Source organism: Neomonachus schauinslandi, chromosome 6, assembly GCF_002201575.2.
Source record: "Neomonachus schauinslandi chromosome 6, ASM220157v2, whole genome shotgun sequence".
NCBI classification, from domain to species: domain Eukaryota; kingdom Metazoa; phylum Chordata; class Mammalia; order Carnivora; family Phocidae; genus Neomonachus; species Neomonachus schauinslandi.
The window spans coordinates 147,462,068-147,485,683 of NC_058408.1; the positions used below are offsets into that span (position 1 = coordinate 147,462,068).

The 23,616-nt window shown below is 52.9% G+C and overlaps 1 protein-coding gene across 4 annotated transcripts in view; it reads right to left on the reverse strand.

The window, feature by feature from the left end:
• CTBP2 (C-terminal binding protein 2) overlaps positions 1-23,616 on the reverse strand; it is a 158,011-nt gene that overhangs the window by 27,647 nt on the left and 106,748 nt on the right. For 3 of the 4 annotated variants that reach the window (XM_021703817.1, XM_021703816.1, XM_044916179.1), the window contains one exon: positions 22,190-22,349. In XM_021703817.1, coding sequence (XP_021559492.1) covers positions 22,190-22,247 — 58 coding nt within the window. In that variant the 5' untranslated portion in view covers positions 22,248-22,349. Of the gene's footprint in view, positions 1-7,879; positions 9,540-22,189; positions 22,350-23,616 lie in introns of those variants that run through there. The other variant, XM_021703815.1, reaches the window with a different exon arrangement.

Consider the following 23,616-nt stretch of genomic DNA (forward strand, 5'->3'; position numbering starts at 1 on the left):
CAGAAGTCATAGTACCTGTCCTGAGCCTTCATTTCTTCGCACAAACAGCCTACCAGGATCCTTCCACCCACAGCAATCTTGTTTAAACAAGTTCTTTCACTCACATTTGGCAAACCCTTCCAGGGATCAATTTTCAACTGCTCTCAGGAGAACATGTCCCCAGAGCCGCCCACCTTCTCAGTGGGGACGGGCGTTTACAGGTTTGATTTTATGCTCTCCCAACAATTTGGCAAAAAAGTTGTTTTATTCATACACTGCGTACCGCTATTTGGCTAAATTTAACTGCAGTGTGTACCTTCCTGTTCCTTGAGCAGTGGAGGGAGCAAGAAAAAGTGAACAGACTGTTTTTTTCCTTTACATGAAAAACAACTAGAAAGTTCTTTGTGAAGCCAGCCTCAGAATGGGGAAAACACACAACAGCAGCATGTCTGTTAGGTTCTATACTGCTAACATGGGCTAATCAATTACGGACTATAAGCGTTATTTCTATTTCATAAATCTAAGAAACAAAAACCCCCCAAAACGCCTATGAAACAGCTTTAGAATTCTTGCTTCATATAACTTTGGGGACAAGAAATTAGCTCCAAATGTCTGAAAATCTTCTCTTTTAATATATGTTGGTTTTTTTTTTTTTTTTTTAAATGTCTATCTTCTTTGGATGACTGGTTGCCAGATGCAATACATATAATATGTGCCTCCACCGCTGCCCAAGTCTGGGCCCCCTCACCTAGCTCAGCTCCCCTGAAAGCAAAAGCAAATGGGTGCTGGAACAACAGGATATCCACATGCAGTAGAATGTAGCTGGAGCCCTACCTCACACCCACGTACAAACTGGACTCAAAATGGTTCAAACACCTAAATGTAAGAGCGAACATGGTCAAACTCTGAGAAAACACAGGCATACATCTTCATGACCTTGGATTATGATACCAAAGTGCAAAGCAAGCAAAGGAAACAAGTACATAAATTGAACTTCATGAAATTAAAACTTGTGTTTCAAGGACAATATCAAGAACGGGAAAAGACAGCCAAAAAATGGAAGAAAATATTTGCAAAGCACATATCTGATACCAAAAGCCAGTGAAGACTTCTTGTCTGCTTCCTGAGCTCCATGGTCCATGAAGACCCAGGTCAAGCACTGAGGTCAATGAAGCCAAGTGGCAGTTGGAGAACCACAGTGTAGGGCAAAGATCATACAGGAGATCAAAATGGCTAAGAAATACATGAAAGGATGTTCAACATCACTACTCATCAGTGAAATGCAAATCAACATCACCACAAGATATCAACTCACACCTGTTAGAATGGCTATCATCAAGAAGAGACAACAGGTGCTGGCGAGGATGTGGTAAAAAGGAAACCATGTTCACTATTAATGGGAATGTCAATTGGTCCAACCACCATGGAAAACAGTATGGACGTTCTTCAAAAAAAAACTAAGAATACATCTATCATACAATCCAGGCATTCTACTTCCAGATATTTATCCAAAGTAAACGAAAACAGGATCTCAAGAGATATGTGCATCCTCATGTTTATCAAAGTATTATTCCCAACAGCCAAGATATGGAAACAACCCAAATCCCATCAACAGATGAATGGATAAAAAAGAGGAGATGTACATACACAATAGAATATTACTCAGCCACAAGAAAGGAGGATATTCTCCCATTTGCAACAACACAGGTAGGACCTTGAACACATCATGCTACGCTGGAGAGGTCAGAGAAAGACAAGTACGTACAATATCATTTACATGAGGAATCTAAAAAGGGTAAACCTGTAAAAACTAGAGTGAACTGGTTGTTACCAAGGAATGACGGGAGTGGAGGCTGAGGGGTGGGAGGGGCATGCACAAGACTGATAGTGTTTCAGGATGCAAACTTGCAGCAAGTGTCATCCATACAGACCATGAATACAGACAACGATATTGTATTATAATTACATAACCCAATAAATACTGCTACATCCGCAATCGACGTGCCATATATAAATATCAAATAACATGCTGTACCCCTCAAACTTATACAATGTTACATGTAAAATATAATGCAGTTAAAGAACATAGGTCAGGTGAAAAAGCACGGTGAAGGGCTCAATCAGCTTCCCCTTTTCTTGGGTAGATAATCCTACCAGTGCTCATCCCCACTGTGGATTCAGCTCAGCCCCTTGTGCCACCAACTCTGTAAATCTTCCAGAAAAATTTGGCCCATGCTGTGTGGTTGGGACTGTTGCCTCTTTTAAAGATTTTGGAGAGGCAGTCATCGCTGGGGGAGTCTAAGGGTGGAGAGAGATTAAAAAAAAAAAAAAACCACACACACGAACTATTCTTTGGAAGCCAAAGCCGAGCCTGCCAGGTCACTCCTTGAAGGCAGGGCCCGTGAGAGTGGGTGAGGCCCCACTCTCTCTAAAACAGGAAGACAGAATGCCCATCTAGAGAGAGGGCACGACCAACCTGTCCCAGGCAACTTCGGGCCTGCTCAGGCCACATGAGAGAGGGTCTGGCGACAGGAGCTCAGCCAGAGGTGGCCAGTCCCAGGGTGGACTAGGCTCCATGTCTTCCCATGAAAACACGAGTCAATTCCTTTAAACTAACTCCGCAGGAAGCACTGCCAGGACTAACCTCATTAACCACCTTCTCTGTTTCCGGCACATTAGGCAGAAACCCTGTGGTGACCCTGTAGCCCTCCAAGAAGGCCGAGAGAGCCCACCTTACCCAAAGGGGTGGGGCTTCTCAAACCCCAAGTCCCAGACCACACTCCTTGAATGATCACTGACACACACCCCTGCGGACGGGGTCTGAGCCATCAATGCGGGGGTGGAGGGCGCACTGTACAAGAAGTTGACAAATTCCCAGACACCCAGTTTTGTGAAAGGCCCATTAAGTTTTCATAGGACTTAGGCCCGGCAGAGTGGCCCTCATGCCCCAACCCAGCCAGCGGCAGGGTCTTCTCCAGGCTGCCCGACCACAGGCCCCTCGGACGCTGTCCTCCATGGACAGAAGCACCAAGTGCACAGCCAACAGGTCTGAGGAGGCTGCTCTGAGAAACCCAGAGCTGGGGGACAGGCCTGGCCTCTAGCCCCGCAGTGCCCCTCGGCCCAGAGTACCGTGCCCGGCTTCAGAAGTGACCAAGAGATGATGATGATGAGAAAAGCACCATTTCCGGAGCAGGCCCAGGCTCTGGCCAAGGCCACGCAGGTTTAATGACCTCAACACTCAAATTACTTCTTCCTAGGCTTGCTGCATCCCCACACGCCCACGAGGCAGGTTCAGTTCCCACCTTCCTTTGACAGACATGGAAGTAGAAACAGAGAAGACAATACGGTCACCAAAAGACACACAGCATATATTCAACTACCTTATGTTCCTGGGCTGAAGTCCTATTCCCCGGCGTGCAAGGGTTTTCTAGCAACCCAGTAAGGACAGAGAAATTCACACTGCCCAGTAAAAACAGCTACAAGAACAAAGGGTGGTATCAAGTTCAGGCTCTGAGTTTAGTCCAGTAAGGAGAAAACGACCAAAGTCCAAATTCTCCTGGACACTGACAGGTAGGAGATGACCATTCCCACTCTGGGAAAACAGCAGTCAACAGTGAAGGCCAGGAATGACAGGTCAGTCCAGTGACCTCCAACAGAGGGTGGGATTGTGGGGGTCCTAAGAGGGTGGGGAATGGCTGCACCTGGGGCCTTGAATGCAGAGACCAGGAGCAGGTGACCGCTAAGGAGGCCACCCTGCATTTGGGGAAACATGAACCAAAGAGCCACATTGGACTCCAAACACATGCACAGAGGTCAGCCTGAAGGACAGATCAAGTGCTTGCCAATTTTATGGGCACGGAACACATTTTAGGTGTTTTACTTGCTTGGGAAGGCTGAGCCATCAGCAGCTCTGACGTGCACAGGTGTGCTCCCTGAGCTTGATGTGTAAGGGAGGTGACCGTAGAGAAGAGGGTCTTGGCCAGAGAGAAGAGTCTTGGCTGAGTGGCCTCAGACAAGCCCCCTTCCTGCCCACGGGGCTGGAATTTCTTGGCCATGGAAGTATAAAACAATCTGCAAGGAAAAAAAAAAAGCCAGGAGATGCCCCAGGGAGTCACAAAGCGGCAGCCCGGCCTCGCAGGCCGTGACTCGTGCGCACAGGTCTTAGCTCCCTCGTGCCACCCGGGGCCGCGTCCTCGCCCTTGGCCTGCTCACCGTGTCCACAGTCTGGTGGCTGCTCCGGAGTTTGAGCTCAGCCCTCAGCCCTTCCCTCCAGTGCACACCATGTCCTTAGCCGTTCCCAACCGTCCCAGGCTCCCCGAAGGCCCCCGTGTGTGTCCCCTGTTTCACAGGGCTGCCCCCCCCACCCCCGACAATACCCCAGGCCGCGGTCTTACACACTTGTGGGCATCGAACGTCTGACCTGGGGCCTGGCACACAGCTGAGCCAGAGCCAAGCTCCCAGGTGGCCTCACCCGGTCTGTGCTCCGTGTTCAGGGGCGTAAGGGTTGCCCTACTTGCTCTCTACCTCTCTTCAGTCAAAGGGCAAGATCTTGCCAAAGTACAGCTCTTCAGCAGAAGGGCTGATATCATCACCCTGATTCCCCGCAGGGCCAGCTCAGGGTCATGGTCCCTAATCCCCATTCCACCCCTCCCAGGCTGGCTCTACTTTCGGGTAGGGGATGGGTGTGATCGGCTGGCTCTGGGTGCCTTTGGGGCCTTGTGGTGGCCTCCCTCCCGCCTGACGGTTCGAGTCCTCAAGCCCCGTGCATCGCCCCTCTGTCCTACCAGCACCAACCCTCACGTGCAGAGGGTCCCTCCAAGAAAGCCAAGGACAGGGAAAGAATCCCCAGGTGTGCATGCGCCCAATCCTCCATTCTGATTCTGAGGAGACAGGAGTTTTCTCCTAACCCAGGAGGCCAGGTGCCCACACCATGTGTTGGCACCTCATCAAACGCCACCACATGCATGACCAGCCCCGATAACCGGGAGCACGGTGACAACCACCCGTCTCCCCACAGCCCCAGCGCCAATGGGCCCTGGATGTGCCCTGAAAGGTCCTTGGGCAGTGGCCCCAGCTACTAGACGGGGATCACAACACTGAATGAAACCAACTGCATCCAGAAAAATGCCTGGAAGGAAACAGACCCCCCGACAGAGCAGGCCACACGGCATTTCTCACTTGAAACCGTGAGCGCCAGCTGCGTTCGCGGTGACCCCCGGCGGGTGCTGTGCCCTGCTGTCTTTGGGGAAGACGAAAACCCGGCCGGGCTGCAGGACTGCTGTTGACAGGATGAGCCCCGCTGCGCGGTCACAGACGGGCTCCACGTGGTGCGGGGGAGGGGGCAGCGCTGGGCTGCAGCCACGGCTGGAAGGTTCTGCGGCTTGCGCCACAGCCAGGTCAGTGTGTAAGGGACAGCAGGCCCACCGGATGCCGACGCTCACCCAGGTCTGATGTGCAGCTAATCCCCCGTCACATGGGGGCTGGCGGGCTGCACAGAGGGCCCTCTTCATCTGGCCGTCCCCAACTGCCTGGTCCATGGGCTAGCAAACAGCCTATTATTTCCACCCACGAAGCCAACCAAGGTGAAGCAGGTGGTTCACGGACCGAGAAAATCAAGTAGGTGTTAAAACACCCAAAGCACATCAAAGTAAAACCAGGCACTTTTAAAACCAAACACACAACCCACTGGAAACCTACAGATTGCCTCTCCCAAGAGGGAGAAGAGAGTCGCCTTCTCGAGCGTTCCCTGCCCCTCCAGATCAGAGGGAAACTTTTTGAGTTAGGTGAGGACCAAAATGAACATTAACTCATGCTGGCTGTGCCACCAATGACTGTGATGGCCAGAGCTGGATTTGAGGACGGCCATCCCCCAGCTCAGCCCGCCAGCACAGGCTAGCTGGGGCTGCCCCACGGGAGCTGCGGGTTCCCAGACTTTAGGGCCGGGGTGCTTCCCTTCAGCGTAAATGCTACCCTCCCGGGGGCAAAGCGACCACCTGGGGCTTGGCGATAGGAGCCAACACATCCAAATCTGGCTGTGGATGCTACCCCCCAAAATGCCAGTTCTACAGGCTGAAAGCTCTGGGAGACGAAGCCAAGTTCCTACCCCCGGGTCCCCGACACCGCTTCAGGGGGAGGGTCAGAATGACACACTGAATGTAGCAGAAGGATCGAGGAGGAGAACGAGCGCTACGAGATAGATCATCTGACAGAGAAATTTATTTGCTGGCAGACTTCCGACTGCAGGCTTCCTTGGCACTGGCTGGCTGCCACGCAAATGAAACAAAAATCAATATCCTTTGGTCTGCAAAACAGTGTGTTAACAATCATACTCCAAACAACTTAAATAATACCCCTCAACCCCATACCCAAATAACGGGGAATGTTTCTGTATAGAAGGCAGTGCAAGATAAACAGAAGAAATTAGAAAATAAGGCAATTTTACAGGTCCTCCTTCAGCAAAACCTTTCCAGGACTTCAATGAGGAGATAATCTTTCTGTGATTATGACCAAACCCTCCCGTTGCTTAGCAACACATAATTAAGGAATATGTTTTCAGATCCGCTTTGCAAGCCCGGCCATTATCAGATGAAATTACTGGAGCAACAAATGTCATTGCCATGCAAATTAGTTGGTTGCAAAGAAGGAATGTTTGCGAGGGAGAAGGTGCATACGCTCTGCGCGAGCCCATCTGAATTTCTCCTGCCGCACGTTGATTAGAGAGAGACGGTGGGGGGAAAAAAAAAGTCAAATACATTGTATGATCAAACTTAAAAAAAGCCACCCTAGCCATTTCAGCCGCCTGGTAGCCACAAGGTCAGCAGCCTCACAAATGCGACAGAAGAGCCAGTTACAGCCCCTCAGGGTTTCAGGATAAAGATCCCACAGCTGACGAGGGGGTATTTTCAAAAAGGTACATCTTATTTTTCATACCAGTCCCTCTACCCGGGAGTTCTAGTTATTCAGAAAAAAAATTCCATTTGAAAGGGATTCAGTTTTCTAAACTGGGGCGGCAAGAAGAAAGAAAAGGAAAAAAAACTGTCGTCAGTAAAGATTTGTCAGTAAGTTGTCAGTAAAGATTCTACAGTGAAAACACAAAGTAAGTGTTGTTCAGAGAACGTCCACCTGGAATTTTACCCACAATACCCAAGGAAACACACGTAATAAATTATACTTGTCTTCTGTTTTGAAGAGAACCACCCAGGACGGTTTTCCTTCTTCAACTTGAAAATCTATTGTTACCTACAAGTAAACAGAATTCCCAACTGTATTTCCCAAAATGAGACTACGTCTGTCTTTGAAACAGGGAGTTCTAAGGGATTTCGTCATCTTGCTTTGTTTAACACACAAGCCTGGAAGCACACCCGATTTTAGCCCTACGGTGGTTCCAACCTCGGATGCTGTGCGCAGACCCTTCCGGAGGTGCGTCTCCACGCTACAACGCACTTCTCGTGGCAAGTGAGTGATGCACAATTTGTGGGAGGCCCTGGATAAATACCCTCGCCTTCTCCAGAGCCACAGAAGGTGAACTGGAGAATATGCCACCCCCCATGAGCCGATGGTTTCCTGCTGTTCTGACGATTTCTGGGTTTCTCCCAGAAATACACTGTGTAAATACGGGGAGAGTCACTAATTGGCTGGGGCCGGACCAGAGAAAGGGAAGCCACGCGGCTATCCCCGTGGGTCAGCCTGAATGGCAAATCCGTCTCACCCAAGAGAACCTGTATCGACTGGCTAGCTGGCTCCGTGGGAGCGTGTGTGTGCATCAGGGTGTAGGGTCTGGTCTCTCCAGGCATGACAAGAGAGCAGCAAAAATGTGAGGACCCACTGTCCTGTGCTCAAACCTCTGCCCGCACCGTCCCCTCAACGTCCCAAGCGAGTAAGGGCAGGGAGGGTTCATTACTTGGTTCCGGAGCAAGCATGGTAGACACGATGATGGGGGCCCCCGTCCGCCGGGCCACCTTCTGGTAGGGCGGTTGAGGTGTGTGGAGGCTCTGGCTGGCTGGCGGCAGCGTGGCCGGCTCCATGGGGACACTGGGCTTCCGCAAGACCTGGGGGCTGCCATGGGGGCTGGGCAGGGGAGATGCGGCCACGCCGCGCTCCCGCTTCAGCAGCTCCATGGGCACCGTGTATGCTGTGGAGTAGGCGGTTCTAGGGCCCGGGTGAAGGGGGGTGGCGGGGCCTGGGTGAGTTAAGGCCACCCCGGCCTGCGGGGGGTATGTGGGGCCCAGCCGTGCCGTCAGGGCGCAGGGGGTGGGAGAGCTGTACCCAGAGTTGGAGGGGAAGTGGGGGGCTTGGGCGCCCCCCCCCGGGGCAGAGTAGGTGGCCGCCGTCTCTAGGAGGTGCTGGGATGGTGCGCTGGAGGGGCGGCGAGCCAGGTCTCCCGTGCGGGGGGATGGCGCCTGCAGAGGCCCCATGGGTTGGGGCTGCAAGGCCGAGGCGCCCAGCGAAGACAAGTCACCGTGGAGCTCGCCGCGATGGCTGAAGCTGCTGGAGCGCATCCGGGACAAGGGGCCCCCCCGGCCCTGCCTGTGTAGCTGCATCTCGGTCCTGCAGGTGCCGGCCAGGCGGCTCAGCACGCGGGCCTGGCCCAGGTTGGGCGCGACGCACTTGATGTCTGCGTCTTCCATGGTGGCCAGGACGGCTGGAGAGTCGAAGCCCTGCTGCAGCAGGGCCACCAGCGTGGCCTCCGCCACCCCCTCAGCCCGCAGGAGGGCCAGGAACTCGGGCAGTGTGCTCCTCCTGCCCCCGGACCCCTGGAAGGAGAACAGGTCCGCCTCGTAATTCTCATCAGCCGCCAGAGAGGAGGCACTGCCCCGGGCAGGCCCGTAGCCGCGGTTCAGGGTTCCTGGGGCCACCCCCGGGCTGCCGTCCGAGGCGCTGGCTGTGGCGGGGTCCACAACCAGGCAGGTGGGGGCCGCCTGCCTGGCGGGGGCAGAATCCATGGGCCTCTCGCCGACGTCGCTGTAGAGCTGGCTGGCTGGGTAGGCGGGGGCCCCGGTGGCGTACCTGCCGACGGCCAGCTCCCCTGCACACCGCGTGGGCGACGGGGCCTGGCTCTGCGTCCGCGGCCCCTGAGCCATCCCTCTACCCGCCGGATCCCGGTACAGCTGCCTGGCCTCCTGCAGGGCGGGGACCCGGCCTTGCACCTGATCCCACGACATCCTGCTGCCCGTCACTCCGTAATCAGGCAGCGACCGGCCAAGTCCCGGGTCGCGGGGGTGGCGAGCCTCCTTGGGCGCCCGGGCGGCTCCAGCCGCGTCGCCGTAGTAATCCCGCGGCAGCAGGCCACCTCGGCCAGACATCACTGCCTGTCTGCTGTCGTAAAAGGCGAAGTCGGCGACTGGGCTCTTCCTTCCAGCGACAGAGTTGAAGAAGGCCTCCCGGTAGAGGTAGGGCTCGACGGCGCCCTGGGGCTCGTACCAGGGTCCCGCGGCGCCGCTGTCCGCCAGGGAGCTGCTCCTCGCCGGAGCCTTGGCCACCTCCCAGGGGCCCTCGTACCACCCGGCTGCATCCCAGCTCTGGGACCGGCCAATATGGACCTGGCGGCTGGGGACCGGCATCGGGAAGGAGGGACGGCGGCCGAGGCAGGGGAGGACGCCGGTCTCTATAAATCTTCAGTTACACATATCACAACAGACCCGCTGCCTTCTAGCCCTTCCCAGACGGCAGGAAAGACCAACTGGGGGTTTTCTATTTCAAAGTACGGGCTGAATTATTAATCCCCCGAAACATTAGTAGACAAAACACAACTCACGGTAACTTTGCCTCACTCCCCAATGGCAGCACCAGTCCCAGAAAGGAGGCTGCGCCAGGCTTGCCAGCCCCCCTCCCTCCCGGGGAGTGAGCTCACATGGACCTCGGCTCTCTCAGTGTGGGGATTAGGAGCTAAATAAAACCCCTAAAGCTTTTGTTCCATGTGACATCTCGTTAGATGGAAGAACACGGCTGAGGGCTCCAGCCAGGCCTCTGGACCCACTACTAGCAATTACTTTCACACCGAAGCTCTGGCTTATCTCCGTGGTCCTCACCAGGACACTTTTGGGATGAGCACTGCCTCCCCCTCCTGCCGATGCCTCCCCCCACCCCTGCCCACGATGGCCTAAAAGTGACAGAAGGAAAATAGGAAAAGACCGCTTTAATGTCAATTCAATCTTAATCCACCCTGATGAAATGTTAATCCATTGCACACAGCTAAGAACAAATTAAACGTGAACAGGCAGGCAGGATAAAATGGGGGTGAGGGGAATGTCATGCACAATTCTAGAACACGAGGTGCCCTGAGAAATGGGCCAGGTCTGCAGCCAGATGCTCTGAGGACTCTGGTTACCAATCAAATGAGTAACATAGCTCAAGTCCAAATGGATTCTTTATTACCGTAAAACAGATTCCCTTCATGCTGCCAGGCATAAACAAACAAAAAAACACCTCTGTGTGTAATCTAGAATTTACCATTTAAAAAAAATTTTTTTTAAGATTTTATTTATTTGATAGAGAGAGACATAGCGAGAGAGGGAACAGAAGCAGGGGGAGTGGGAGAGGAAGAAGCAGGCTTCCCGCCGAGCAGGGAGCCCGATGCGGGGCTCGATCCCAGGACCCCGGGACCATGACCTGAGCCGAAGGCAGACGCTTAACGACTGGGCCACCCAGGTGCCCCTAGAATTTACCATTTTAAGACTGCCACAGAAGTCAACGACTAAACCCCAACATTATGAAGCAAAACCGGGAAGTGGCTGCAACTGAGGTGTGCCTCCCTTTAAATCTGTTCACAGGGAGGGCACCTGGGTGGCTCAGTCGTTAAGCGTCTGCCTTCGGCTCAGGTCATGATCCCGGGGTCCTGGGATCGAGTCCCGCGTCGGGCTCCCTGCTCAGCAGGGGGTCTGCCTCTCCCTCTGACCTTCCCCCTGCTCATGATCTCTCTCTCGCTCTCTCTCAAATAAATAAAAAAAAAAAAATCTGTTCACAGGGAAACCATCATTCCAGCAGGCTCGGGCCGGCTTAGATTTTGCAGACGATTTTCCAATCTTCCTATGGATTAAGAGTTTTACCTCCCTCACTAGGGGCTTTGGGTGCAGTCACGCAAACAGCAGCAGTTATTTAATCTAGATAAAGGAACGCCCCAATCAGGAGCAATAGAACATTTCCTAATAATAAATATCGAAGGGTCCGAGAGAAGCAACCCTGCAGACTAAGCAACAGGTTCCGCTCCTCCGACCGTGGGAGTCCCGGGGCACAGAACTCACAAAAGAACAAAAGCTCGTGATCACGGTGTCTAGTGCGAACGTTTAGAACCGAGATCATGTGCCTATCTGCAGCCGTGAAACCCAAAGTGGGGTCTTCACCCACATCTCTCTCAGTGTTGGACTCAATCAGAATCTTTCACTTAAAAATCCCAGTTGCTAAAAAAACTTTTGTTTGACCTGAGTACTGAAAATTTACCGTGGGAGAGGAGACTAGGTACAAATCCATTTGCAGGAACTGGAGGTACATGGTAATGCAAGACGGGTTGGGTTCAGGGGAGCCTGTGCTCCACCCCATCTCCCTGGGTCCTGATGAACACACATACTCAACTTGGGACAAGCTCTGTTTAAACCAGCACTACTCCCCCGAAGCTGGAGCTCTGTGGCCTCCCCCCGATGGATGAGGAACCGGCGGGGATGCAGCCCAGGACCCCAGGCTGTTACTTGAACACCACCGCCCCCATTTCTGACTCTAAAATACCAACAAAGCCTCGAGTTATCTGGAAAAATTCCCTGGCAGGCGGAGAGGAGACCCAAATCCTCCTCCACCTCCTGGGATGCATGGGAAGAAAAAAAAAAAAAAAAAAAAAAAAAAAAAAAAGCCACACTGCCAAATGCTGGGTTTCCACGTATAAAAGACGGCTGCTGGCGCCGATTTCTGTATTTCCTCTGCTTGTACAAGCGCTCCCAGGGGCTGAAAGGCCTGGCTGGGCAGAGGCCCGAGGGAACGGGCCTGGCCACACCAAGACAGCAGTTCCGCGTCTCACCAGCAGCTGGAGGATGTGCTCACTGCTCACTTAGAGGATACATCCAAGTGGACAGGAGGATGTTACAGAGCCCCAAACCAAATGGAAACAGCGCTATCTGGTTACAGCAGATCGTTTCCCGGTGCGGCCGGCCTGGCCCACCTCGCGCATGTTGTCCCCTCCTCTGGGCGCCGCTCAGAGCTTCCTCCCCTCTGGAGAGGAGCGGGCTGGGGAGGATGCAGCGTCTCACCGGGGACCCTTCTCAGAAGGAGCCCAGGACACAAACTTCTGGGTCAGGGAGACACACCTCAGCCGTACGCAGATACTCTTGAGCAGCTTCTGCCCACATCTACCTCGTCACCTCTTCCCCTTTCAGTCTTGGGTTTTGGGGCCAAAAGGGGCCTGTTAGGCCCCTCTGGGGAATGCGCCCCATTGTCACCTCTTCCTCCACCACTGGCCAGAGAACGTGTCTGGCTGGGCAGGATGGACAACCGCAGTCCTTACCCTTCAGAGGTGACCAGAAACCAGGCATCTTTGGTATGACGTCTTTCTTACAGTCTCCTTACTAGAGGATGTCCACCTCTGTGAATGTCTGTACCAGGCGGGCCCTGCTCTAGGTGCTCCGCCCATAAGCAACTCTATAAGCAGGTATGACTATGTCCCATCCTAGATGCTGGCGATGGAGCTTGGGGTGCCCTGCCCAGGGCCATAGGGTGTGGGACGCAGGTCAAACCCCAAAGCTAACGCTCCACTTTCCAGAATCCCCTGCCCTGACCCTGGGTAGCTCTGCCAGGTGCTGGAAAAGGAAACCTCTTTAACACAGTAATCCTATTATTTGCTTAAGATTTTCCCAAACTCCCAAGTATTGACAAGGTCACCTATAAAATTAACTACTTGAGTATTGGAAAGTCACTCCTGAACTTGGACTGTGCCAGCCAGCCCTCTAAGTGGGGGGCCGGGGACCCCCTGCCGAGAGCTGATGATGGAAACTGCCTGAAGCCTCGGGTCAGCCCATCTGGCCATTTCCTTTTCTTCCCGTCTTGTAATAAAGGAAACGTAACATCCAGTGGCTCTAGGGCTCAGGGGCCCCGCTCATGTTGCAGACACATCCCTTCAGAGGCAGGTGCACGGACCCCGAGAGCTGCCTGCGCAGCATCTCTTTGCAGTGGGGGTAGCTCGAGGGGCTCATCTGGCTTACGCACATCACGTTCACAGTTCAAGTTCTCCAATGGAAGCAGGACTGTCTGGAAGAATGTGTACCCAACAGCTCCTAAGAAACCACGAACGGGGGGCGCCTGGGTGGCTCAGTCGGTTGGGCGACCGCCTTCGGCTCGGGTCATGATCCTGGAGTCCCGGGATCGAGTCCCGCGTCGGGCTCCCTGCTCGGCGGGGGGTCTGCTTCTGCCTCTGCCCTCTGCCCTCCGCCCTCTCCTGCTCTCTGTCTCTCACTCTCTCTCTCGCAAATGAATAAATAAAATCTTAAAAAAAAAGAAAAGAAGCCACGAACGGGTTTTTGAGGAGGAGCAGAAGGTGTAATGCCAGAGGTAGGGCAGCGGTAGGGGGAGAGGCTGCAGGGTGGGCAGCACCCTCTGCACCCGAACGAGGAGGCCGGGTCTCCCTGCCGTCACCCAACCCATTCTGCTTGGAAGCCACCCAAACTCACACAGCCCCGGCTCCACAAGGCACCAAATATTATGACAGATGTCTTCCCGTGTTAGGTAAAAACACCTGTAACTGGACTCACACTTTCCTAAACACTCTGGCAGATTTTTTTTTTTTTAAAGCACACTGCAGTCTTTTAGAGAGAGCCGCTTTTCTGAAAATCTCATGTTGGCTAAATAAAGCAAGATGGGACCAATTTCCGAAAGAGCAATGAGTCTCAGAGACTTAACTCTTTAATCCTGCAAAGAGTTTCACTACAGAAAATTGCATCGAGTAAAAAAAAAAAAAGCCATCTTCTGAAAGTTGAGAGAGACACAAGCCAAATTCTCTTGCAGACAAAATGAACCCAAGCGAAAGCTGACCATACAGAATAACCTGAATAGCAACCCCCGGGGCTATAAGCAGCACCCACCCCGAGCCAATTCTTCACTTCCCTGTGCAGTGCTGAGAGAGGATCTGGAAGGTTCCAGACGAACAGGGAAGAAAATCAAGGAGGGAACAGCCAGCCAGCCAGCCCTTCCACGGAGCAGTCCTTGGGCGAACCACCAACAAGCATTTCATGTTCCAACCACTACGGTGACCCAGGAAACTGCCTGAAAAGAATGGGAAATGGAAGGCTAGCCTCACATTCGTTCATAAATGAATTCCGTATATATCAGGTAGGAGGTGGAGTCAGCCAATCTGAAGTCTGGACTCACATGAAGGGCGCCGGGTCTGACTGCCCGTCCCTCAACAGCTGTGCTGTTTCCGGCCCGCCTGGTGGCCATCGATGCTTGCCCCTCCTCAGGAGGCAGCCAGGCCCGGCTTTGGAGCCGGGCTGGCCTTCCATTTCTTGGTCCTCCTCTAGCCCTCGAGGCCATGAGACCACGGCAGATCCGAAAGCGAAGGCAGAAATGAGAACCCCCTAGAAGCTTCCCTGTGCCCGCTGGATCCCAGGACGGAGCCCGGCAGCGCCCGCACCTCTGCCATCCACAGGCTGCATCTCCTGGGGGACACTGCGGAAGTGAGTGGGTTAAGCGCTGTTTTCCGGCAGAAACAGCGCCAAAAGTAGGCCTAGGACATCCTGCTTCCTACTTTTCAGTGTGTACAGGCTGTGTTGGTTGTTTTGTTTCTGTCAAGTGTTTTGGAATTTATGTTTAAAAACAGCTTCCTGCCTTTAAAGTTTTTGTCCTTCTGTTGCCCCAGTGCCCCGATCGAAATAACTTACTTGGCTCATCTCCATCAGAGGGGTGGGGGACCCAAGTGCGCTGGTAAAATAGCAGACAGGACCCTGTAGTGGGGTTTTAAGGCAGCCTGCATCCACATCTTCACGAATGCAAAGAGAAAATCAGAATGTCCGGATGTCATTTCAGTCCTCAAAGGAATGACAGCACCGACTATCCTGGGATACATGATGCACGTTCCCCATTTCTTAGTAGAAAGGTGGAGGCTTCAGATCATCAGTGCACCCCAGACCCGAAATGGAGCCTTGTAACCAAACCAACCTTTCCAAGATCAGCGGTCCTCAAAACGGTCCCAGCCAGCACGTAACTCAAGATTTAGCCATTTCAAAAAGGGAAAACAAAGGCTCGCACGTTGCTCCTGTCTTGACTTCTTAACTAGATTATAAATAAAATGACAGCTGTGTTATGAAAATTAGTTTTGATTCCCACTCATGATGGGGCAAAAAGTCCATTCCTCTTTCGGGGTGTGTTTTGAGGGGAGTGGGGAAGAAAGCGTGTGCTGGGACACCAAGCTGGGATACAGGCCTGGGCAAAAAACCACAGGACAAAAATTACCAGGAAAAGCTGACAACTCCCCACACAAGGTCTGCTCAGGCAGGCGCTAGACGAAAACCACTTCCTTCCTTCCTCTCTGTAAAAAACCTCCAATAACAGCAAAAACCCTGCAAAATCTCAGCATCTCGGGTAATCCCCAACCCACCCCGACGCTGCCACGCCTCACTCCATCACAATCTGTGTTTTATGTCCCTTCCCCTGTATGGGGTTCAGAACATTCCCAAATTCCTTCCTCTCACCTTTGAGATGCCCTAATCATTTCCATTCACCAGGGTCCAGCTCAAATAACCTACCTCCAGGAAGCTTCTTTCATTCACTCTCTGTCCCTTTGTCCATAAGTCCAAAGAAATCGACCCCTATTAAGGGCAGACCACCGAAATAATCCAGGGACTACATCAACTGGCACAGACAGCCAGCCCATGGTTTTCTCACTTAAGGTGACAGAACCCTGTCCCTCCTGACATGTCCTCTTCTCCATCACATGCTTGTTCGTTCAACAGTGACCAGACGGGTGTGACTGCACAGGGCACAGGACCCGATGGGGACAGCCAGTCCTTGCCCTCAAGGCACATACTGGATGATGGGGGAAAATGACAGGTGTGCGCAGTCACCAGGATGCGGTACCCATGCCGGGGCACAGGCGCTCACCTGGAGAGGGTCCTGCGAGGGTCCGTGCACGGCAGGCCCCGAGCTGAGATCAGAGGAGGCTCCTCGGCCCTGGCGAGGGTCCGTGCACGGCAGGCCCCGAGCTGAGATCAGAGGAGGCTCCTTGGCCCTGCCGAGGGTCCTGCGACGGTCCGTGCACGGCAGGCCCCGAGCTGAGATCAGAGGAGGCCCCTCGGCCCCGCTGTCCAATGCGGCCTGCCAACAGTCCACATTGCCTCAGCCTGCCGTGCACGGCGTCAGCACGCGGGCCCCGACGGCCGTCAGGAAATGGTCTGCCAAGACCAACTGCAGGAGGTGAAGAGACCGACTCTCCACCCTGCTTCGGGAATCTGCTTCACCCATTCCAGGGTGCAAATGGGAAGGACCCTCTCGGCACACACACCTCTCCAACCAGGACATGGGAAACGAGCCCAGGCCCTCCAATGAGCGAGTAACATGGCAAGAGGGACAGGGAGGAGTGGCGATCACTCGGAGCAGGTGCACATGGGTATGCAGAACACGCCCCCCCCGCCCGCGACCTCACAGCCCCGCTGGTGGCACCAAGCCGAATTCTTGCCTGGACCCGGCTGGGCACCTGAAGCCTCCCCAGAGACAGAAAGCATGCCAAAGACCCCGAGCTTTGTTATATAGCAAGAGCCCCATTAACATCAGGATGTTCATAAAATTACAGTTTGGTGGCCTGAGTGTAAATCAATCAGAAGCAGGAGCCTCATTTCAGTGTATCCCTCGTAGGTTCTGAAAAAGGAGTCATAGTACAAAGAGCTGGCAGCCAAATGTATCCTGGGGTTCTGGTTTCATAGTCCCCTCAAATCCCTGTAACTGGGACCTACCTAAGCCCAGGGACATCCTCCACATTTGCGTGGGGGCACTGTGTGCAGGTCTCTGGCTCTGCAAAAGCCAGGACTGCTCTGCTTGCCCTTGGACCTACTCCAAGGAGACTAGGCCTGGGTCCGTTGGAACCCTGGTTCCTGTGAGGTGTTGACTGAGCCCGAAAGCAAATAGCCTTTCCTCAAAGGTGCTGTGACCAAATGAAATGCACCCAGAGCAAAGCAGGCTGGGGGCTCCGGGGCACCCGGGAGGTTTGATCCTAAACCCGGACAGAGACAGGGTGCTGCCAACCTGAGGGAGGGCAAGATCCACTGTGCTGGGGGAGAGGGCAGAAGCACCAGCCACTAGCTAAACACCACACCCCCACATCCCAGGTGGAAACGGGCGGCCCTGACACGCTGCTCGTGGAAACATGGGGAGTTAAAAGAAATCCGGCAGCTGCAGCGAGAGAGCCCACTTGCTGAATCAAGTGCAAAGAGACGCTGAAGTCTGCATTTTACAGGTGAGTAGCAATAGAGAAGAAAACACTTAACCTGATTCTCATCTGCAGAAAGTGAGGGCCTGACTGAATGTGCGCAATTCTAGGAACCCAATCCCTAGCTGACAGACAGCGGGCACCCCAGGGGAGGAGCCATGACCAGATAAGGGAAAATGTGGATTTTTATCCCTTGCAGATAACTTCCATTAAGCTTCAACTTGACCACACTCCCTTCCTTTACTGATCCTTTACATGGAGCACATTGTTGCGGTCTATTTGTCTATGCTTGGAGTTTAAAGTCATGTCTAGTTGACTATTGTATATTTACATAGCTAATGTAATTATCGCTAATCACATAATTACTGGAAATGTGCATAATTGCCTGAGCCAAACATATAATTATAATGTATAGCAACATTATGAATCCCCCTTTTAAAATCCACATTTTGGGGCTATTTAAAAATGGGTATTTATTAGAAACGATCGTGCACTACCTAGAGATGGCCAGCTTCAACACGGTTTCTGTACAAAGTGCTGGTAAGTGCTTTCAAGACCAAAACAGGTACAACAAAATAGCCTACGAATAGAAGACGAAGTGATTCTGGTCTGAGTCTGCTGACTCCTCTCTATCTGTAGGGAAATACCAGCCAGTCCCACTCTATGGGCTCCCGTGGGTGTGAGCAGTGGAATGAAAGCTGCTGTGAGGGAAGATCCCCCAGGCGCCCCAATGCCTCTATCACCTCAGCCATCTGGAAAACCTGGAGGCTTGGAGACATCTTTGCTTCTAGAATATTCTGGGACCATGAATAAACTTTCTTAGGGGCACACCGCATTGAGATGTAGTACTCTCTCACAGTGACATGCTCATCCCATTGAGAAGAGGAGAACGCCACTGAAGGAAAGTCTTCTTTTACCTCATCTGTGCAACATCTTCTGACTCCTCTTGTCCTCCTCGGTGACGAAACTGACATAGAAAGACTCCCAGAATGTAGAACTACTCCTATGTTCAACGGATAGCAGTTGGTCTCTATTTTCCCCATGTCCATGCAACCAGCCCACCTTCTCACCTCCTTCTACCTCTATGCTCATCGTGAAAATATCCTAGAGACAAGACATGTTGGATAGGATGGTTTATTTAAAAGGAGGTTCCCATCATTCATTTTTCTCCTGTAGAGGAAGGGGAGAGTCCTCTCCTGAGTTATGTTACAAAGGGGGTGCTAATCACAGCTCAACTCATGCAATCACCAAGACCATTTTTCCACGTGTGTAAGACGTTCCAACAAAATAAAGTAAGATGAAATATCTACATTTTCCAAATTACATTCTCCACAGCCACAGCAAAGGATGGTGTTTAGTGATTTATTTTACCATAATCCATAATAAGGTGTTCTAACAAAAAGTCATCAGCAAAGCCATTCTGGTATATTACCCTTCTACAAACCCAGAAAATGCTTTTCTGGGCTACTTTTGCAATACTGAATGATAGTAAGCCCTTTCTCTGACCAACAGATATTTGGGGCAAAATTACACCAGCTCTGCCATGATGTAGTAACACAGTGAAACTCTGATGGTGCAATTCGCAAATGCAATATATCAATTATGCCAGCAAACATAACAGAGTGGGAAACCAAGACCTAAATTATACACCAAAAAGGGGAGATGGCAGCGTGGCCCTGACCAGTGCCTGTTTTCACACCCTGCTCCATAAGAATTCTTACACAACAGCACTCTAGGACTGTTTGATATCAGGCATTAGTAAGAGCAGACAACAAACTATAAATATCAAAATAGAGCGGTCACTTTAAAAAGAAAGATTAAAATCTGGCTTTTAAGTCAGCTTGAAAGACCATTATTCCAACTGATTTGGATGGAGTACCAAAGACCGGCTGGTGAGAAGCAAAGCTATACTCTGCTCTGTGCTTAAAGCACGACAGAAACATCCCGTGGGGGTGGGGGTGGGGTGGGGGAGGGAAATGAGAAGGTGCAGCCCGAGTCAGATTCTGCCCTCTACCCTGTTTTCCCTTGGCTTCGACTCAGAGCCACAAAGGGCAGAGTGGCTAGGAGTGGCCACAGGGAGACCTTGAGGTTTCCAGGAGGAAGAGGCTGGGCCTTGGAAGGCAGGCAGGAATTCTGGAAGCAGCATCCGTGCAGGGATAATGCTCAGATTCCACCAGACTGGCTAGGCTGGAGCAAAAGTGTTCATTAAAGTGAGGGAGGGGGAAGGAGTGGGACCCAGGAGGGCCTGTCTGGCATGGGATCCCACAGCGGGGTTTGTGCTGGGGTCTTGAGGTAGGCGGGAGGACAGAATCCTGGAGATTTGTTCCCAGAGACCAAGAGCCGAGATGACAAAGTTCCTATGAACCCAGAGCGGCTACAACAGAGCAAGGCAGCTTTCATGCTTTTAATCAAAAAAATCAAAAACAAGGAGCTATAGGAAGTCCTGGGGGGCGGGGCGGACATTGGCAGAGGGAAGGAGACCATAGTTTGCGGGGCGTGATGGACGTTCTAGAAGAACATTAAAGAGCGGTCAGCTCGGGTTTACAGAACAGATACTGGTAACAGTCAGAAGCCAGGGGTGCAGATGCATGAGGCCTTCAGGAGGAACTGAATCCACGGAACTGATCTGAGAGAAAGACCAGATAAGCAACAGCAGACTGCCCGGGTTCAGGGGCACACAGACCAACTGCTCTGCGCCTCACTGGTCGCAGCTGGGAAATGAGCACCACCTGTCCCGGCCCGAAAAACCTGCTAAGTCGGTGCCTCAACACGAGGGTCACAAACGAACCACCTTACAGCAGCTGTTACCCGGAACGGGACAGCAAGCCAACGTCTGGGATCGTGGATTACAAGTAACACCCGAGTAAGTGAATTTCACATGTCTGTCTTGATGGCACCTACTGAGAAATTTTAAAAATGATAGCTGCAACCAGCTCAGGAATGTCATTCACGGATGAAGCAGATACTGAAACTTCAGTTATAAAAAGCGGGTGGGAGGTCGATGGACCATGCTCGGGAGAGGGGGTCTGAAAGAGCCGTCAATGGTTTTGTCCTTGCGGACAGCCCTAACAATATAGAGGGGAAAGGCCACAGGCTCTCCAATCCCATTCTCGTCCCCGATGGGGTACGTCTAGATAAATCCTGGGATCCTGGGGTGGAGTGGGGGTGGAGGCAAAATCAGCACACAGGCATTCTGCCTACGAGCCTTGGAGAGTTGATTCACTAAGTTTTCCGAACAGTAACCTAAAACGAAGCACCTTTCCACCAGAGGTGAGAAGTAAACTGAATAAATCCCCACAGGATCGGGTGAACCCAGATGGTGGGACCCGACCAACCAAGCAGTTCGCCTGGGCTCTTCAAGGAGTGTCAGTGCTTCTGAAAGTCAAAAAGGCCAAGAAAAAATGTTTAGACGAAGGGGACCAAGGAGACATGGCAACTAAAGGGGTCCCTTGATGAGTTTCTGCACAAACCAAGCAGCTGGAAACAGATGCACGGGGAAAATGAAAATAGGCGGTCTGTATTAGAGAATGCTGCAGTGAGGTTCAGTCCCCTGGGCGGGGGGGGGATTATGGCACTGTGTTTACATCAGGAGAGGTCCTAAAAGGGGACACATGCCATAGGTCCTTGGGAGTGAACTGCCACATCTTCAACTTTCGTTTCGATGGTTCTGGAAAGTCCACCCATCCATTCATATACACACACACGTATCACTATCTGTACATCTATAGGAAAGCAAGTGACAGCAAATGTTCTTAGCTGGTACATGCAGTTGAAGGGAGTCTCAGTGTCCCTTCTAGTCCATCGATCTTTCTGTAGGTTTCAAACTTCTGCCATGTTTAGCAAAACCTTTAAATCCCAAACCCCCGACACGGCAGCAGAACCCACGGCTGTGGGAGGGCCAGTGAACAGTGCTACGCTCTGGTGTCACGGAGCTCTTGCCGGGCACACAGTCACCCGGTACAACACGTCCTTGATGCCTCCACCCCGTGCGGCTGGACCAACCGTTCCATGTGCGCAGCTGGTGGTCCAAGCAGAGTGCGAGCGCGTGCGGGGTGGGGGAGCTGCAGAGCCCACCCTGCCGGGCGGGGGTGCTGGGGGGCTCTCCTCTGCAGCCCCCATCACAGACCCTGCAGCCAAGTCACCGGTCACAAGGCGGGCCGACCCAGTGGGCAGCGCGGCCATGGCTGCCAGGAGCACTCAACCCCACGCCCGAGGCCGTGCGCTCTGGATTTCTTCCCGCTCCCTAATTAGGAGGGGATGGTGTTTAATCAACATCTCAGAGGTTCGTCCCCAGGTTTCCATTAGATTTTAATTATGTTTATTTTTCCTTTCATGAATAAAACACTTCCAGACATTTTCAAAGATACCAGGGATGTGAACACATAATGAGGGGCAACGCTGGGCTTTTCAGGAGTATCTTGGAATTCATCACTGGGAATACCTTAATCGGAAACAGATAAAAGTCCAGAACCTCAGAAAGTGAAAAAAGATGGCCCTGTTACATGGTGTCCTCTCATCTGCAGGGTGACCTTAGGGTGTGCACAAGAAACAGATGGAGGGCCACTCCCTCCCCAGCTGTCCTCCGAGCCCCACCCCCTCCCCCGGGAGCCGGGCACCCCTGCGCGCAGGTCAGGTCTGGTGACCACGCGGCCCAGGACCCGGGCGGGGGGTGCTAGGGCCGGGGGTGGTTTCTGGCTGCAGTGGGTTTCAGTCTGAACCGGGAACCAGGTCCCCACGGGTCAGCGGTGAGCGGGGCGAGGGTTCCAGGGCGGGACTACGCACCTTTGGTTACAAACCGCCAATCACGCTGGCTCTTACCTTCACAAATTCTGTCCAATCGCTGTCGCTTGACTTTGTGCTTATCCACAAGGGCCATTCTTTATCGAACTTTGCAACTCTCTGATTCAAAAGGCAAAGCGGTCCTCTAAGAACTTAGGGGAACGCGCAGGAGTCTGCGGGCATTACGCCACTATGAACCCTGAAACAAGGAGAAAAGAATCCTTACTCTCTGGACAGCCTGGGAGCAAGGACAACAGGTCATTCAGGATTTTATTGCCCCTTCCTACAAGGGGACCTGCCACCAGTGCTCACTCTCTTCCCTCCAACACGGGAGATGGAGGTGGTTCTAGTCCTCTGTCCCGGTCTCCCACGCTCCGTTCTCAGACAGGAAGGGAGTGGACGCACAAGACGATTGTTACTTGCGTCTGCAAGCAGTAAATGGCAGCATCTAGAGCTCGTGCTTTTAACTTCAGGGCTGTCCACGCCAACTGCCGACAACCTGAACTGTTAGTAATTCGTACTCCGACGCCAGAGACCACGCTATGGGGCCAGCTGGGCCTGCCCTGTGCTGAACACAGAGGGGCGGAGCCTCGGGGGGGGCAGAGCATCAGGGGAACAGGTCCCAGGCCCACTGGCACTGAGATACAGACACCCAGCTGGGGCTGCAGGACAAGTTCTCTCAAGGCTTTCCACCAGGCAGTTTACGCGACTTCCCCCCGAGAGCTGCTGCTCAGCACGACACCTGGCCCTGACCCCACCGTAAGAGGATGGGGCAGGAAGCCACGCGCCACCTAACCACTTAAGCAAAGTGCTGGTTCAGGACCACCTTCCTGGGCCTCCTTGGCATCTGGAGGGAGCCACAGATGGCATCGCGACGGCCGTGTCCAGGCTGCTGGCCTTGACACCGGGCAGCGGCGACCGGGCCCACGCCTGTCCGCGGCATTTCGGGCAGAAACGAGGCAGAGGAGGGGTGGCTCCCATTTGGGTTGAGGGCTGCAGGAGTCTCCAGAGGGAGAGCCACATGCCACCCGAGGAATGGGGAGCTGCTGCCCAGCTCGTTTGTGGAGGGAGGCTGGGGGGGGGGGGGTAGTGTTCTGGAAGGCTCTGACCATCACTTCCTGCTCATCCAACGTACCAGTTGAGGCCACAAGTCACTATCTGCCCCCCACAATGTCCGAGCTTTTTTGACTCATTGCTGTGGTCTTATTTTAACAACATGCACATGCACAGAAAAAGTTGTCCTTAGTTACCCAGCAAATGAGGGGGGATAGAAGACAAAAGTGAGGCTCCAGGGTTAATAATGAGGATTATTATGTATGGTCATCAATTATGCAAAAACGCTGGGAGTTACTTTACCAAAGGTCAGAATACAGGTCTGACTAGGAGAAGGCAGACTTCCTGGTAGTTAATGGCTTATTTCCCAGCAATGAGGCGTACCCCAAAGATTTATGGCAATAATTACACGA